The 17,199-nt window shown below is 44.9% G+C and overlaps 1 protein-coding gene across 2 annotated transcripts in view; it reads right to left on the bottom strand.

The window, feature by feature from the left end:
- Nucleotides 1-17,199, bottom strand: part of SPPL2A (signal peptide peptidase like 2A) — a 273,444-nt gene that overhangs the window by 163,163 nt on the left and 93,082 nt on the right. For both annotated transcript variants that reach the window (XM_069222533.1, XM_069222534.1), the window contains exon 6: nucleotides 5,367-5,518. In XM_069222533.1, the coding sequence (XP_069078634.1) occupies nucleotides 5,367-5,518 (152 nt within the window). The remainder of the gene's footprint in view (nucleotides 1-5,366; nucleotides 5,519-17,199) is intronic.

The raw sequence follows: 17,199 nt of genomic DNA, 5'->3' as shown, positions 1-17,199 counted from the left end.
AATCCCTCTACCCCTAGGGTGAAATGGAGACTTTTTCCACATTGCATGGGAGACACACCTAAATTAAGCAGTTACTTTTCTGAAGCGATCCAACAGATTTGTTTAATTAGCTTCTAGTATTTGTGAATAAGATAAGCAGGCTGGTTAACAACTTATGGGACCACGAAAGGAACTGTTAAGTATGAAAGGTTCACTTCATCCTCTAAAGTGCCTATGGATGCATATGTTGATTCATGGAAAGCACAGTGCAGATTGCACTGCACATTCTATGGCGAGACCAGGCTGCTATTCCATGTCACGACCAGCTACTTGCAGAGATCACAGTCCCTGACTTGCAGCGAGCCAGTTTACTTCATAGGAAACGTAAATCACCACTCCTTGGCAAACCTCGACTCCACAGCACATGGACAGTACTGACCAGAATTAGTTATACTCTCTAAGCAGGTTGGAACTCTGCTGATCTAAATTACAGACAGCTTGCAAACAGAACTGGAGAGGAGCTGTCTTTTCCAGGTGACTGGTTGACACCTGTCTGGTATAAGTCAATAAGGACGCTCAATGAAGGACCACAGTCCAATTATAAATACAATTTAGCTTTACTAGAATTGCAGGTAAATGTAGGCATTTAGCACATTAACAATAGTAGAATAAGAATAGCAATGAAAAGCATCTATTTATATATACGTACACTACAAAGAGCATCTATGCATATATATATATATATATATATATATATATGAGCAAAGAGTTCATTGACAGATTTAAGTTTTGATTAACTGTATACCAAAATGCATCACACTACGATGTTCAGGAAGCAGAATATAAATGAGTTGAATACTCAGATAAGCTTTGATTTAATGCACACCAAAATGCATGATGTTCAGGAAGCAAAATATAAACAAGCTGAATACTTCAGGTTATAAACACAGTGCAAGCATAAATAATCAGTCATAATAACAGAGCAGAGAAACAAAGGTCTTTCATTCCTGTGTGGAACTTAACTTAGTCCATGAAATGCTGGGAAGCCCTCTACCGCCTGCTTGGACCTCTCTCCCCCTCAAGCATCACGGTCAGCAAAACAGGGAGGCAGCGCTGGGCCATGGCAGCTTTCACAACTCCATCTGCGAGCTTCCAATCCCTCACCCACACTTCAGTGCTTAAATAACTCGAAGCTTGGATTCTCTCTCATTCTGGCATTTTCTAGCTATGTTATCAGTACTTGGCTGCTCTGCCCTTCTCCAGCCTTTGTTTTCATTCCCTGTACTCTCGTTCTCAAGGTTGAGACGGAGTCTTGTACACAAACAAGCTTGAAAATAATATCATTAACTTTTCCACGTTGTTGGGGGGGGGAGGGTTCAGCAGGTATCACACTAATCTACACTGCTCAAGCTAATTAACCCTTCGCGTCACAATGTCTTCCGCACCTTTCCCTATACTGATCAGGAGCCAATACTAATCTCCTGTTTTAATAGCTAGCCACCAGTTTCCAATTCACAGGAAAATGGACTCTGGTTTTCCGTTCTCAACTGCCACCATCTACCTGCACTTTGGATAGAGCAGAACACTCCGGACTAACACATCCTAGTAAATGGCTACCAATCTAATCCAAACCAGAGATGGAGGAAGTGTATAAGTCGAATCACCATTCAATTTATGTATCACCTATGTAACAGTACATGCACATTGCCAAAAAATATGTTTATTGTAGTGCACCACACTGTAAATAAATACAATCTATCTTTTGAGGGATTTATAACAGAACGACACATTTGAGCCCTGTATCACTTCCAAATTGAAATGCCGTATCTGCAAAAACATATCATAAATAAAACTTGCACAACGCGAGGAACGTAAGTAGAATGTATAGATATACCTATGCTACATATAGATAGTAGCAACACTGGTCACAGATGCTACATATATTCAAAGACTAACTACCCACAGCTGGCCAGTATGTAGAAACTCAAGGTACAACGTCACTTGCAGGATTTCGCCAAGGAAACAGTAGAAATACATTGTAACTAATCATCGTAATTTATTTATGAGACCAAAATCTGAAGTTACAGAGGCAGCAGTAATTAAAAGCAGGGATACATGTGTGTAGGCAAATGGCTCCCTGTTGCAATTACCCCCCCCCCACTTTTTGCCTGATACTGATGCTGACTTGACTGAGAAGTGTGCAGGGACCCTGCTAACCAGGCCCCAGCACTGGTGTTCTTTCACCTAAAATGTACCATTGTTTCCACAATTGGCACACCCCTGGCACACAGATAAGTCCCTTGTAAAAGGTACCAGTGGTATCAAGGGCCCTGTGACCAAGGAAGGTCTCTAAGGGCTGCAGCACATGTTGTGCCACCCTAAGGAACCCCTAACCTAACACATGCACACTGCCATTGTAGATTGTGTGTGTTGGTGGGGAGAAAAGGGCAAAGTCGACATGGCATCCCACTCAGGATGCCATTCCTACAAAATACTGCCTGTGGCATAGGTAAGTCACCCCTCTAGCAGGCCTTACAGCCCTAAGGCAGGGTGCACTATACCACAAGTGAGGGAATAGCTGCATGAGCAATATTCCCCTACAGAGTCTGAGTCTATTCTTAGACATTGTAAATACAGTGTGGCCATATTAAGTATTTGGTCTGGGAGTTTGTCAAAAACGAACCCCACAGCTCCATAATGGCTACCCTGAATACTGGCATCAAACTTCTCCGAATAATAAACCTACACTGATGCCAGTGTTGGATTTATTAAAAAATGCACACAGAGGAAATCTTAGAGATGCCCCCTGTATTTTACCCAATCCTCCAGTGCAGGACTGACTGGTCTGTGCCAACCTACTGTTGAAAGACAAGTTTCTGACCCCCTGGGGTGAGAGCCTTTGTGCTCTCTGAGGCCAGAAACAAAGCCTGCACTGGGTGGAGATGCTTAACACCTCCCCCCTGCAGGAAATGTAACGCCTAGCAGTGAGCCTCAAAGGCTCCGGCTTCGTGTTACAATGACCTAGGGCACTCCTGCTAGTGAAGATGCCCGCCTCCTGGACACAGCCCCCACTTTTGGCAGCAAGTCCAGGGGAGATAATGAGAAAAACAAGGAGGAGTCACCCACCAGTCAGGACAGCCCCTAAGGTGCCCTGAGCTGAGGTGACCCCTAACTTTATCTTGATTTTGGAGGATTCCCCCAATAGGAATAGGGATGTGCCCCCTCCACTCAGGGAGGAAGCACAAGAAGGGTGTAGCCACCCTTAAGGACAGTAGCCATTGGCTACTGCCCCCCAGACCTAAACACCCCCCTAAATTGAGTATTTAGGGGCACCCCAGAACCCAGGAAATTAGATTCCTCCAACCTGAAGAAACAAGGACTGCTGACCTACAAGCCTGCAGAGAAGGAGGAAGACAACAAACTGCTTTGGCTCCAGCCCTACCAGCCTGTTTCCAACTTCGAAAACCTGCTCCAGCAACACATCTGACAGGGACCAGCAACCTCTGAAGCCTCAGAGGACTGCCCTGGACTAAAGGACCAAGAAACTCCCGTGAACAGTGGCCCTGTTTAAAACCTGCAACTTCTTTGCAACAAAGAAGCAACTTCCAAAGACTTCATGTTTCCTGCCGGAAGCGTGAAACTTCACACTCTGCACCAGATTCCCCGGCTCGACCTGCAGAAAACCAACCTCTCAGGGAGGACTCCCGGTGACTGTGAGCCCGTGAGTAACCAGAGACGACCCCCCTCAGCCACGCCTGCAGAGAGAATCCAGAGGCTCCCCCTGACTGCGACTACCTGTAACAAGGGGCCCGACGCCTGGAACCATCACTGCACCCGCAGCCCCCAGGACCTAAAGGAACTGAGCTTCAGTGCAAGAGCGACCCCCAGTCGACCCTCTGCTTAGCCCAGGTGGTGGTTGTCCCAAGAAGCCCCCCTGTGCCTGCCTGCAACGCTAGAGTGACCCCCGGGTCCCTCCATTGTTTTCAATCTAAAACCTGATGCCTGCTTTGCTCACTGCACCCCGCCGCCCCTGTGCCGCTGAGGGTGTACTTTGTGTGCCTTCTCGTGTCCTCCCCGGTGCTTTACAAAATTCCCCTGGTCTGGCCCCCGAGGACGCAAGTACTTACCTGCTAGCAGACTGGATCCGGAGCACCCCTGTTACCCATAGGCGCCTATGTGTTTTGGGCACCTCTTTGACCTCTGCACCTGACCGGCCATGACCTGCTGGTGTGATAACTTTGGGGGTTGTCTTGAACCCCCAACGGTGGGCTACCTATGCCCCAAACTTGAGACTTGTGTTTTACTTAACTTCAAAACTAACCTTTGCTTACCTCCCCCAGGAACTGTTGATTTTTTGCAGTGTCCACTTTGAAAATAGCTTATTGCAATTTTTACAAAGACTGTACATGATATTGTTTTCAGTCAAAGTTCCTAAAGTATCTAAGGGAAGTACCTTACATTTAAAGTATTAACTGTAAATCTTGAACCTGTGGTTCTTAAAATAAACTAAGAAAATATATTTTTCAATATAAAAACCCATTGGCCTGGAGTAAGTCTTTGAGTGTGCGTTCCTCATTCATTGCCTGTGTGTGTACAACAAATGCTTAACACTACCCTCTGCTAAGCCTACTGCTCGACCACACTACCACAAAATAGACCATTAGAATTATCTACTTTTGTCACTATCTTACCTCTAAGGGGAACCCTTGGACTCTGTGCACACTATTTCTTACTTTGAAATAGTATATATAGAGCCAACTTCCTACAACGTGCATTAAGCAAATTCTAGCGCTAGTTACCATTTTCCTCTGTTTTTTCAACAAAACGTAAATCAAGGCCTAACAACTCAGATATGTAGACGAATTTGTGGAGAGCTAATCCTTTCCTTGCTAGCACTGAACTGAGGCCCAAAAGGACGCGTAGTCAGTCTCTCATCCAATGAAGTGGAAAAAAGACAGTAAGATAAGATAGCAAGTATTTTTCTGAACGATTGCTTCATTAGTGGACACACAAAACAGTCTAGAAGAAGGGTGCAAGTAATGATTAAAATGCTTTTGACATATTGAAACCAACTGAAAACATACAAGTAAGTGATAAAAATGTCTGTACATAGAAAAAAAGGTTTATGGATAATGTTTTTACCTTTGAAAAAGTGATAAGGATGAGTGACCAAAGGCTGCAAACCCCCAGGCTTATTAGGAGCAGCACACAATGTAAGGTGCTGAGTTTTACCTATGGTAGCTCATCTTTAGAGTCCTCCTCGTTTGCACAAAAACAGGATCGCTTTGCCATGCCACCTTCACTTAACACCAATGTAATAATTTGCCACTGTGCCAAAAGCGTAAACACGAGTTATTAGCATGCGTAAGAGAATGTGGAACGCTTACCCAGCCACTTGTAGAAGAAGTAGAGTAAAAGTATCATTGCACAACAGACAGCCACGAACACCACTACAGTTAGAGGAGTGAAGGTCACATTATCGTCCTTTGTTTTACTTGTTTCTCCATCAGTACCAGCTGTTCCTGTTCTTAAGTCTTCACTAAATAAACAAAAAAAGCCCGAAATACTGAGTACACTTGGTACTGTAGGAAAATAACTGCAGTTTCGTACATCGTTAAAAAAACAGCTTTTTCGAAAATGAGCCTTACACGAGTGCTTCGAGGTGAAGTTAATTCTACACCCCTGGAGTTGCGTCCAATTAACTTCAAGGGGGTGCAGAATTAATTTTTTTTGGGGGGGGCTGTGGGATGAACCCCGAGACTCCCCCGAGTGATGATGAATTACTGGGGAAATCTGTAATTCTGGTTGGGTTGATTACTTCAGTAACCGCTCTTAACCCCCTCCCCCACGCCCCCACCTTTACCCGTCCCCTCTCCCTCAATAAGCCCAGCATCCCTCGGAGATTTCAAATTCTTACAGCGGCCAAACTCTCCCAGGGTAACATGATAAATATGATGTTTTCGCAGGCTTTGCAAATCCTATTGGGCTGGTAATTCTGCTACCAATCCAATCGGGAATTCCAGAGCAATCACAAACAGGAACTAAATTCTAGAGGATTTAAAGAATGGGAAACAAAATAAATGCAAATCTGTGTACAAAGAAAACTGTATTCTTAATATCAACTCTGAATAATTTATAAACCTGCTACCAATACAATCTGGAATTCCAGAGCAATCACAACCAGGGAATAAATGCTAGAGGATTTTAAGAATGGGAAACAAAATAAATGCAAATCTGTGTACAAAGAAAACTGTATTCTTAATGTCAACTCAGAATAATTTAGAAATCAATAACACAATGTAATCAAAACTTTTTTAACACAGAAAATAGGAATGTTTAATTAAAAATCCAAAATTTCAATTGTTTCAAATACAGAAAGGAAGAACGACGCGTAATGAAATATGGGGAAAACTGGAAAAACGGTCAACAACTTTTATAATATGTACATCAAATGTGAATTTTGTTTTAAAGACCAAGTAACTATATTAGATATTTTGACATTGTTATTTTTTATAATCAAGCATTTCACCAAATACTGAAAATAGAAACAAAATCCATACAAAACACAGCCAGGACTGCCAACTTTACTTTGCTTATGTGTGACATTACCACGCTTGCACTGTGCTTATGAGTGCCATTTCCATGTCTTATGTGTGACATCTTGAGTGACACTATCATGATCTGAGCTTAACAATAGGGTCTCTGGATTGGGGATACTAATCGATATTAAACAGCTTTCATGTAAGTGCTCTGTCAATTCCAGTATTTGTGTTCAAATCTCTCCCCCCATAAAACCACCATGTACTTTTCTTTTTTGCCTGCTCTTGTGTTTTCTACCCCATCTACATCCCTTCTCACGTAATCGCTCTCCGACACATTGTTCAGTAATCTCTCCTCTATTCCTCCTAGATACTCTGTTCACCATCCCCACTCAGATACCCTCTGCTTCGTCCCTGCCAAAGTAAGCTCTGCATGCTGCATCCTCAGGTAACCACTCCTCCATTCTTTCATGTCACTCCACCCATCTCCTTCGCCCTGAAGCATTCTCTGTTCACCACCCCTCAGAATATATTTAACTGCTAAGTGTTGCCATGTGTTACACATGCTGTGTTCTGCCTTTTTCTGCCAAAAGAACTCTGCATGCTAGTGTTTTTCAGCATATGCTCGTTTTAAGTGTTAATATTGAAACTGCAAGATCCAAATTTTAACTTACTTTACTCTAAAATGCCAGAACTGTGTGAAGGCTCAGCCACTTGGCAGCTAGGAGCGTAGCATAAAGAAGTCAATGAGCAAGGCTACACATTCAACAGTGGTATCTAGTAGAACGTCTGGTGCGCTGTGTGCATTGTGAGTTTATTTCAATGACTAAAGAAGCCATATTTCATGAACCAGACATTTTGTTCAGCATTACAAAAAAATGTTAGGAAAGAAGTCTGCAGATTTTCCCAAGAAAAAATAAATGTTTAAACTCTCTCTAGTGTGGGCTACTGATGCCTCGCTACCTGCTCAGTCGCGGCTCGCGAGTTGCAAAAGGGGCGTGGAGGCACAGGGGGAGCACATTACATTATATAAAAAAAAAAAATTAAAACACTTAACTTCTTCCACTGTCGTGCTCCTCTGCTTCGTCGCTGGCGCTGCAGGCACAGGCTCCCAGCCTACCCTGTGGCCAATCCTGACGCTGCTCAAAGCTCTCCCAGGCCATCCAAACACACATGCGCTCTGAGGGGAGTGCTCCTCACCCCAATGCCCAACCCATTTTCAAGAAAACGATAATAAACACTGTTTGTCATTTTCTTGAAAAGGGTTTGCAGCTGTCGCTGCTGGCAGGGGGTGACACTCCTCAGCCCTAATGGAGGAGCCGCCCCTGTATCTGCTCATTCATCCTTCTGTGCATGCCACTGCTCTGCTAGATGGCTTGCACTGGTCTCTGCATGGCTAACAGCACAGGTTTTAGGTGCTTACTCGGCTGCAGGGCATGAGGCTGCACATCATTTCCTGATCACCTGCAGCGCTGTAGGCCACCTGTTTGATGGACTCCGATAAAGTCACTGGATACGTCACAATGTGTGAGGAGTGATCAGCCAGGCACATGTGAGTGCTAAGAGGAGACAACATGGTAGGTGCAGGCTGTCTCTTGCACTGGACGCCAATAAGTCCCATTGCTTTTCCATTACAGGGAAGGAGGAGCTGCACTTCTATACCAACTAATCACCATCAATGGGGACCCTTACGGGTGGAATGAACTAGGGCTGCAGTGATTTAACGTCGCTCCTGATCGGTTATTTCTGTCAGCATGAGGTTGCCTGAGTGAAACTAAAAGTCAAGGCTCGGGCTCGTATAGAAAGTTGAATGCTTTATAAATTGCATGACAAATATGAGATCTTGCGGTGATGGGATAATTGCATTATTTTGCGTTAGCCTAACAGCAGATGTGTGCCACTTGGCAGGGCCGCACAGAGTACATGTGAACAACACTGAGTGACATTTTGATGTTCAGTTCCCACAGGTACATGAGCAGTGACGGGAGCTAGTGTCAGCGTTTACAAAGGACGTGCATACCCAGAGTATAATAATGCAATCTAATCTAATCTACTGCTCACAGACAATCACTCCTCTTTCACTTTAAACACTTCCAAACAGTTATAAACGTAACTAAATGCAACACAAAATGCAAGAAAATATACATAAGGCTTTAATCATTGTGAGTGAAAAGTTACTCAAGTAAGTACAAGGAGACGGGAGACAACAGCATGTCCAATAAGATGAAGGGTTAGTTGTATGAGTGCCACGAATAGTTGGAGAGATATATATGGTTTTATTCAACCCCTATGTGCCAATGGAGGGATAAAAAAAATATATTTTTAATCAGTGTTTAGTATTGTTATAGAAGGGCTTAATCTCGTTATAAAGTATGCTGTAATTACTTTAATTTGTATAAACACTTCTTCATTTTTATAAAAATATTTCTTGTGTACTTCTTCTTAGATGTTTTTGTGAAATTGCTTTGGGGAGGAGAAATGTATGTAATAGTCCTGAAGAAGGTGGTGCTTATCAGCTGTTTCCACCAAGAACCGTTGAGGGATTGTAAAGGCATAATCTATGGTGCACTGGGAGTCCCAACATGCTGAGTGACATAAATAATGGAGGTGCATTTAATGATAGACAATCTGTGTTGTCTTTGAAATCTCCCTTGATTCAGTGGCGTAACACAAAATTATGGGGCCCTCTTCTGCACCTGACAAGGTGCCTCTGAGTCTTCCATATCTCACAGATATTCGTTGAATTTGATTCTTATTGTCATGTGTTTTATATGTGTTTTTATTGACTTTTTTTTTTAAACTATGTAAGAGGATTAAAGCTATAGATATATTTTGTAAACGTTTTGTGGCATTCGAATATGTTTATGACGTGTGTGGAAGTGTTTAAAGTGAAAGAGGAAGGATTGTCTGTAGGCAACAAATTAGATTACTTTCCAATATTTGCTGAGGGGACTCTTTTGGATATATGGTTTATATAACCCTGTCTCTCTGGTTGGTGGAGTTGGTCTCTATTTTGGCTGATGCCCAGAGCAAAGGAGTAGTCCATTAAATAAACCACAGACAGTACCGGTCTACTATGTTCAGTTAGTGAGTAACAGTTTATTTCTAAATACAATAGATGAACCTACGGAACTGGGCTACATGAAGAAAGGGTTAGAACGAACTTCCCTCCCCTGTCTCGGATCATGGGTGAAGGGTGTCAGGAGTTAACAGGTAGGTGTGTAACCGGCCACAAATGTCTTTGGGTCGGTTTGCCTCTGGGATTGTGGAGCAGTACATCTCTAACTGTTCATTACAATAGGTCAAATCATGGAGCCATATTTGCACTGTGGGAGCTCGATCGCTCCCCCACATACAAGCCACTTGTCTTTTGGCAAGCAAGAGGGAAATCGAAGATAGCTGCTGTACACTTCAGGGTATAGCTCTGGAACATCTGAGCAAAGCAAGTCGAGGCAAACCAATAATATCCGAGAGTATCTGGAAAATCCTGCCCCAGTAGCCACAGACTGGTGGGCAATGCCATGCCAAATGAATAAAATCATACTCCGGGGCTTTACAATGGATGCACATGGAATTCACTCCTAAGAGGGTTTTGAACAGCTAAGCTAGTGTATTATGTGTCTGGTGGAGAAAATGTATTAGGCATAAGCGCACATTAGCAGACTATAGCCCCAGCTAGCTGCAGCAGTATACCCAGTCTATCAACAATTGGAGCTCTAGGAGCTTCTCTCATTTTGCCCTGGCATCTTGAATTGCCACTGGGGCCTCCGCCCACATGGTAGGGCACACTCAGGATATCAAAAGCTTTGGCAATTGCATGGAGGTAGTAGCAATAAGAGGAATTTTGAAGGGAGTGGTTCCTGGGGGAATGCCAGATCTGGAGTTTTATGGAAGGCCTGAAGTCTGATGTATGTAAACCTGCCTAGCATAGAAACATACCGGCCCTCTGCCTCCGTGGGACATTCCAGGAACTATCCATTAGATCCCCCAGGTACCGCAATCCCCAGACACGCAGTTTAGATCGAACTAGTTTCTTGCAAGTGAGACTGTACAGTGGAAAGTGCATTATAGATTGGGATGTTTAGTATAGTATAGGACAAGCTAGCTGACTACACAGTCCATCTCTTGCCAGCTCAGTGCTTGCTGCAGAACTGACCTCCCTATGAGGGCTTTGTGAAAGCTGGCCAACAAATGTCCCCAAGATGGGCAGCGTGCACAGAGTTGTGTTCAACTGTCAGGTGGTACACCAAACAGAAAAGGTGATGGGGAAATGCTTGCAATAAGTATAACCACCAACTCATCATTCCTTTGCCCACCATGCCACCTCAGATTAGACCTAGCTATATGCAAATCAGTCTTGATCCTGTTCCAATGGATCAGTCCAGCCCAAAATACCAAGCCAGGTCTTCTCTGAACCGGAACACAAGCAACCCAAGACTGGTTTCGCTCTGATTGGGCCTCTTGAGTTCCAGTGGCACAGTGAGCAAGGGCTCAACATATGGGCATACCCTTGGTCACTTAAGGGGATACATCAAACACACAAAATGTGACAGGAGGATGGTTGCAATAAGTCTAACCATAGGTGGGCCATGTATGGAGGCAGTTTCAACCAGAAATGGCCAATGTGTGATTGGGCACACTAGTAACAGTTCAAAATCGGGAGGGAAAGGCCACCCTGTTCATATGGCAAGGTTAAAGTTTCCCAACAGACCCTAGCCTGTTTACCAACCCCCACACGAGAGCGGTCCTAAGTGATCAAAATGTTTTGAAAAACTGTTGCATGAGTTGTATTGGAATGTTACAGAAAGGCTACTGGCGCTTCAGTAGTATGACCATTTTTATCATTACGATTCACCCGTAAGGAAGATTGGAAGGGTGTTCCACTTTTGTACTGGGTCTCCATTTTTCGCAATGGCTACACCGTATTTTTCAGTGAGTGTAATGGTCCTATTCTTATTAATCAATATGCCCAAGTAATAAACTGAGGAGGTGGACCTGCGTAGCCGGGGTCAGAGAAAAAATAGTTGATCTATTCCAGTGGATTGTAATATCTGACAGTGCTTTATATAAGGAGAATTCCCTGATGTTTGGTGTTAGATTATGGGCAGGGTTGCATAAATACAGAATTATGTCATCAGCATACAGGGATAGAATTATGTTACCCTGGGAAATAATAGACTGATATCGTTGTGTATGTGCCTGATGACACAGGCCAGAGGCTCAGACTATAGGGCATATAATACACGGGATAATGGACACCCATGGAAGGTGCACCTCTTATTGAGAATTGGGTCAGAGAACAGTTTGTTTTCTCATGAAGGGGTTCCTGTATAGAAGGCTGATTAGGTTGAGAAAAGTAGACGGCATTCCCAAGAGGGACAGAACTACGGAGAGGAGGGGCCATTCTAAAGAATCAAAGGCCTTTGGGGTGTCCAAGAGGATGGCCACCACTTCCTCCTCTGGGCTTATTTGATGTAGTAGAGCAAAGAGGTCCAGAGATTGGGGCAGTGGATTGGCCCGGGATAAAACCGACCTGGTCTGGTAGGATCAGGTCATGGAGGAGCAAAAGTAGGCGATTAGCCTGATTTTAGTCAGTATTCTCCTATCTGTATTGATGTGTGAAAGAGGTCTATAGGAGTCCTTGCATGTTGGTGGTTTGACCAGTTTTAAAAGGGTGATGAGGACCATCTGATTAAATGAGGAGGGAAGTGTGCTCTTTTCCAGTACCTAATTCTACATCTAGAAAAGACAAAAAGCCAGCAGATGAAAGAAGGCTTTATAAAATTCTGAGAGGAGCCCATTGTAGGAAGGTAGCCTCTTTCTAACAATGTTATCCCCACTTTTGGCCTATTTGTGAGTATATGTCTGGGTGTTTTTACTGTCTCACTGGGATCCTGCTAGCTAGGACCCCAGTGCTCATAGTGAAAACCCTATTTGTCAGTGTGTTTTAAATGTCTCACTGGGACCCTGCTAGCCAGGGCCCCAGTGCTCATAGTTGTGCCTGAATGTGTGGTCCCCCTGTGTAATGCCTAACTGGGTCACTGAGGCTCTGATAATCAGATCCTCAGTGCTTATGCTCTCTCTGCCTTTAAAAATATCACTGCAGGCTAGTGACCATTTTTACCAATTCTAATTGGCACACTGGAACACCCTTATAATACCCTAGTATGTGGCACCTAGGTACCCAGGGTATTGGGGTTCCAGGAGATCCCTATGGACTGCAGCATTTCTTTTGCCACCCATAGGGAGCTCAGACAAATCTCACACAGGACTGCCACTGCAGTTTGAGTGACATAACGTCCACGTTATTTCACAGCTATTTTACACAGCACTTAAGTAACTTACACGTCACCTATTTGTCTAACCCTCACTTAGTGAAGGTTAGGTGCAAAGTTACTAAGTGTGAGGGCACCTGGCACTAACCAAGGTGCCCCCACATAGTTCAGGGCAATTTCCCCGGACTTTGTGAGTGCCGGGACACCATTACACACGTGTACTACATATAGGTCAATACCTATATGTAGCTTCACAATGGTAACTCCGAATATGGCGATGTAACATGTCTAAGATCATGAATTGTACCCCCCATGCCAAATCTGGTATTGGGTGCCAATCCCATGCATTCCTGGGGCTCCACTATGGACCCCGGGTACTGCCAAACCAGCTCTCTGGTGTTTTTTCTACAGCTACAGTTGCTCCCACCCCACAGACAAGCTTCTGCCCTCCTGGGGTTTGGGCAGCCCAGTCCCAGGAAAGCAGAACAAAGAATTTCCTCTGAGAGATGGTGTTTCACCCTCTCCCTATGGAAATAGGTGTTAAGGGCTGGGGAGGAGTAGCCTGCCCCAGCCTCTGGAAATGCATTGAAGGGCACAGATGGTGCCCTCCTTGCATAAGCCAGTCTACACCGGTTCAGGGATTCCCCCAGCCCCTCCTCTGGTGCAAAACTGGACAAAGGAAAGGGAAGTGACCACGCCTCTGTCCATTACCCAGCTCCTACAGTGTGTCCCAGACCTCTGCCATCTTGAATCCAGGGGTGTGAGGGCACAATGGAGGCCTCTGAGTAGCCAGTGCCAGCAGGTGACGTCAGAGACCCCTCCTGATAGGTGCTTACCTGACTAGGTGCCCAATCCTCCTCTGAGGGCTATTGAGGGTCTCTCCTGTGGGCTTCTCTTCAGATAACGAATGCAAGAGCTCACCAGAGTTCCTCTGCATCTCTCTTTTCAACTTCTGGCAAGGATTGACCGCTGACTGCTCAAGGACACCTGCAAAACTGCAACAAAGTAGCAAGAAGACTACAAGCGACATTCTAGCGCCTAATCCTGACGGCTTTCTCAACTGTTTCCTGGTGGTGCATGCTCCGAGGGCTGTCTGCCTTCACCCTGCACTGGAAGCCAAGAGGAAATCTCCTGTGGGTCGACGGAATCTTCCCCCTGATAACACAGGCACCAAACTTCTGCATCACCGGTCCTCTGGGTCCCCTCTCATCGTGACGAGCGTGGCCCCTGGAACACAGGAGCTGGATCCAAGTGATCCAGACAGTCCAGTGGTCCATCTGTCCAAATTTGGTGGAGGTAAGTCCTTGCGTCCCCACGCCAGACAGTAATCCTGTGTACTGCGTGAACTGCAGCTGCTGGGCTTCTGTGCACTTTTGCAAGGAATCCTTCGTGCACAGCATAGCCCAGGTCCCCTGCACTCCATCCTGCATTTCTCAACTCGCTGAGTTGACCACCGGCTTCGTGGGACCCTCCTTTGTAGTGTTGAGACTACCGCCGTGCTCAGTTTTCTTGACTCAGTGTTCAAGTGCTTCTGCGGGCACTGCCTTCTTCTGCGTGGGCTCTCTGTGTTGCTGAGCGCCCCCTCTGTCTCCTCCTCCAAGGGGCGACCTCCTGGTCCTTCCTGGGCCCGGGCAGCACCCATTTTCTTCAACTGCGATATTTGCAGCTAGCAAGGCTTGTTTGCGGACTTTCTGCGGGGAAACAACTCTGCATCCTCCAGCACACCGTGGGACATCTTCTGTGCAAAGGAGAAGTTCCTGGCATCTTCCGTTGTTGCAGAATCTTCAGCATCTTCCACCTAGAGGCAGCCATTTTGCACCTTCATCCAGGGTTTAGTGGGCTCCTGCCCGCCGGACACTTTCGTGACTCTTGGACTTGGTCCCCTTCCTTTGCAGGTCCTCATGGCCAGGAATCAGTCTTCAGTGCTTTGCAGTGGGTTGTGGTCTTTGCAGAATCCTCCATCACGACTTCAGTGTGTTTCTGGGGAAGTACGGTAACTTTACTCCTACTTTTCAGGGTCTTGGGGTGGGGTATCTTGGACACCCTTGTTGTTTTCTTACATTCCCAGTGAACCTCTACACACTACACTAAGCGCTGGGGTCCCTAAGTGGTTCGCATTCCACTTTCTTAGTATATGGTTTGTGTTGCTCCTAGGCCTATTGCATCCTATTGTATTCTACTGCACTACTTTTTCAACTCTTTACTTACCTGATTTTGGTTTGTGTATATATTTTGTGTATTTTACTTACCTCCTAAGGGAGTATATCCTTTGAGATATTTTTGGCACATTGTCACTAAAATAAAGTACCTTTATTGTTTAGTAACACTGAGTATTGTGATTCTTATGATATAGTGCTATATGATATAAGTGGTATAGTGGGAGCATTATATGTCTCCTCGTTCAGCCTAAGCTGCTCTGCTATAGCTACCTCTATCAGCCTAAACTGCTAGAAAACTACTAATCTACTAATAAGGGATAACTGGACCTGGCACAAGGTGTAAGTACCATCAGGTACCCACTATAGGCCAGGCCAGCCTCCTACACCCATCACCTCCTGGGGCTTTACATGTCGAAAATTCTGCTATAACCATTGTGAACTCTTTAAGTGTGAGGAGTGTTCCCCAGGAAATGACAACGTGGCACCTCAATCCACACCACAGCAATACAGTCAAAGTAGATGTGTCTGGGTAGAGTCGTGCATGTACTGTTAAGTCCTGAAAGTTTGTTTAGCCTGTCTCGTAAGAGTTTGCCTATAGCATGTTGCTTGACTATGCATATCCCATGCATTTATACTTTGAAAGCCTCCCACAGGGTGCCATGGGACTATACGGGGCCATGAGAGTGGAAATAGTGGATGATACCTCCTCTTTAAAAGCTCCAAAGTTCAAGGGAAGAGAGGCACCATGTAAATGCATGATGCTTGGATGCAGAAATGGCAGTAGAGAGCTTAACAGGGGAGTGATCCAAAAGGTGTGTGATAAATAATGTGTTTCACTAAACCATAAACGTCCGTCCAGATCATGTCCCGTGAGCCAATCCAATCATGCCCATGAGCCATGTGCAGTGGAAACTTTTGTACCTTCTCTAGTAGTAGGGAATCTGTTTCACTAAAGTTCAATGAGTTCATGACTGTCCTTAATGTGCGCTAATGCAGTGGCCGCTGCACAATTGGTACGTTTTTCAGATTTCAAGCCTGTCATAAACCAGATTAAAGTCACCACCCCACAGGAGCATTTTGGAAGACAGTGCCAAACATTTATTCCAGATTATGCAATTTGGAGAGTCCGTTTTAGGGCCATATGTATTGAGAAGAGTAAACGGTGTCCTATTGACAAGTGCGTGAATTAAGTTTTATCGGCCTAACAGGTCGTTGTATTGGTGCAGTAAAGTAAAAGGGAGACCATATTTGATAAGTAAAGCTGTGCCACAGGAATAAGAGCAGTAGTTTGCCCTGAACTGCTGGACTTCTCATTTCCGAGCCAACGGGGAATTGGTGTGTGCTCCTAGATGTGTGTCCTGCAAAAAGGCAACATCAATATTGTGGAGATCTCAGCAGGAAAGTAAATGACTAGCTTGGAGAGTGTTATTTAACCCTCTCAAATTACATGGAGTATCTTCAAGTCACTGCCTGGACTGGTCGCGGTTAAGTAAGAACAAGGGTTTACCGAGTGCAGCCTCGGACCTAACCGTGGAGCGCATCCTGAGAACGTAGTGCCAGGCGTTTATCATAATAGAGTTACATGTTACACCTACAGCCATGTTGAATATCTATTACGCCATCCCAGTCACTCCAACATTTCACTGAAAATAAACCAAAAAAGTAGATTCAAACAATTCAAACTAGATGTTTCATCATACCTAAATTGCATTTTCTTATCAATCAACAAAGGTAGGTTTACCCAAGGGGGAATCCAGAGAGCCGTCCAAACAACACTGCTTATGGAAGAAGTGCATGCCTGGTGTAAAAGTCAATCTGAAGGTGCATCTGAATGGGACATTGCAAACAGAAATTGGGCAATACAGAAACATAAGAGGCTTCCAGGAGTCTGCCACCAACAAGACCGACCCACCCAGAAGATCAGCCCTCAGTCTGACAATCAGTGTAAGTTGTTGATCTCAAGATCAACCAGTTCCGTCCACAGAGGTGCCAAGTTATGGACCCCAGGTCCTCCTGATGGGCAAAGCAGTCAACATGTACGATGAGGTTCATGACGATGTCCCATGCCGATACAGACACACCACAGACAATTCAGGATCACCAAGTCCCAGGTCTGCGCCACCTTTTATCGGTTTCTAGCATCATCTTTCGATGAAGGGCGAGGCCTCCTGCTGAGTGGAGAATACATGTGCCTTAGCTCGGTGGGAGTTTTTGAGGTGTGCCAGGTACAGCATGGCATTATTGGAT

This window comes from Pleurodeles waltl, chromosome 3_1, assembly GCF_031143425.1.
Source record: "Pleurodeles waltl isolate 20211129_DDA chromosome 3_1, aPleWal1.hap1.20221129, whole genome shotgun sequence".
NCBI lineage: Eukaryota > Metazoa > Chordata > Amphibia > Caudata > Salamandridae > Pleurodeles > Pleurodeles waltl.
This window is presented reverse-complemented; position numbering and strand designations above follow the sequence as displayed.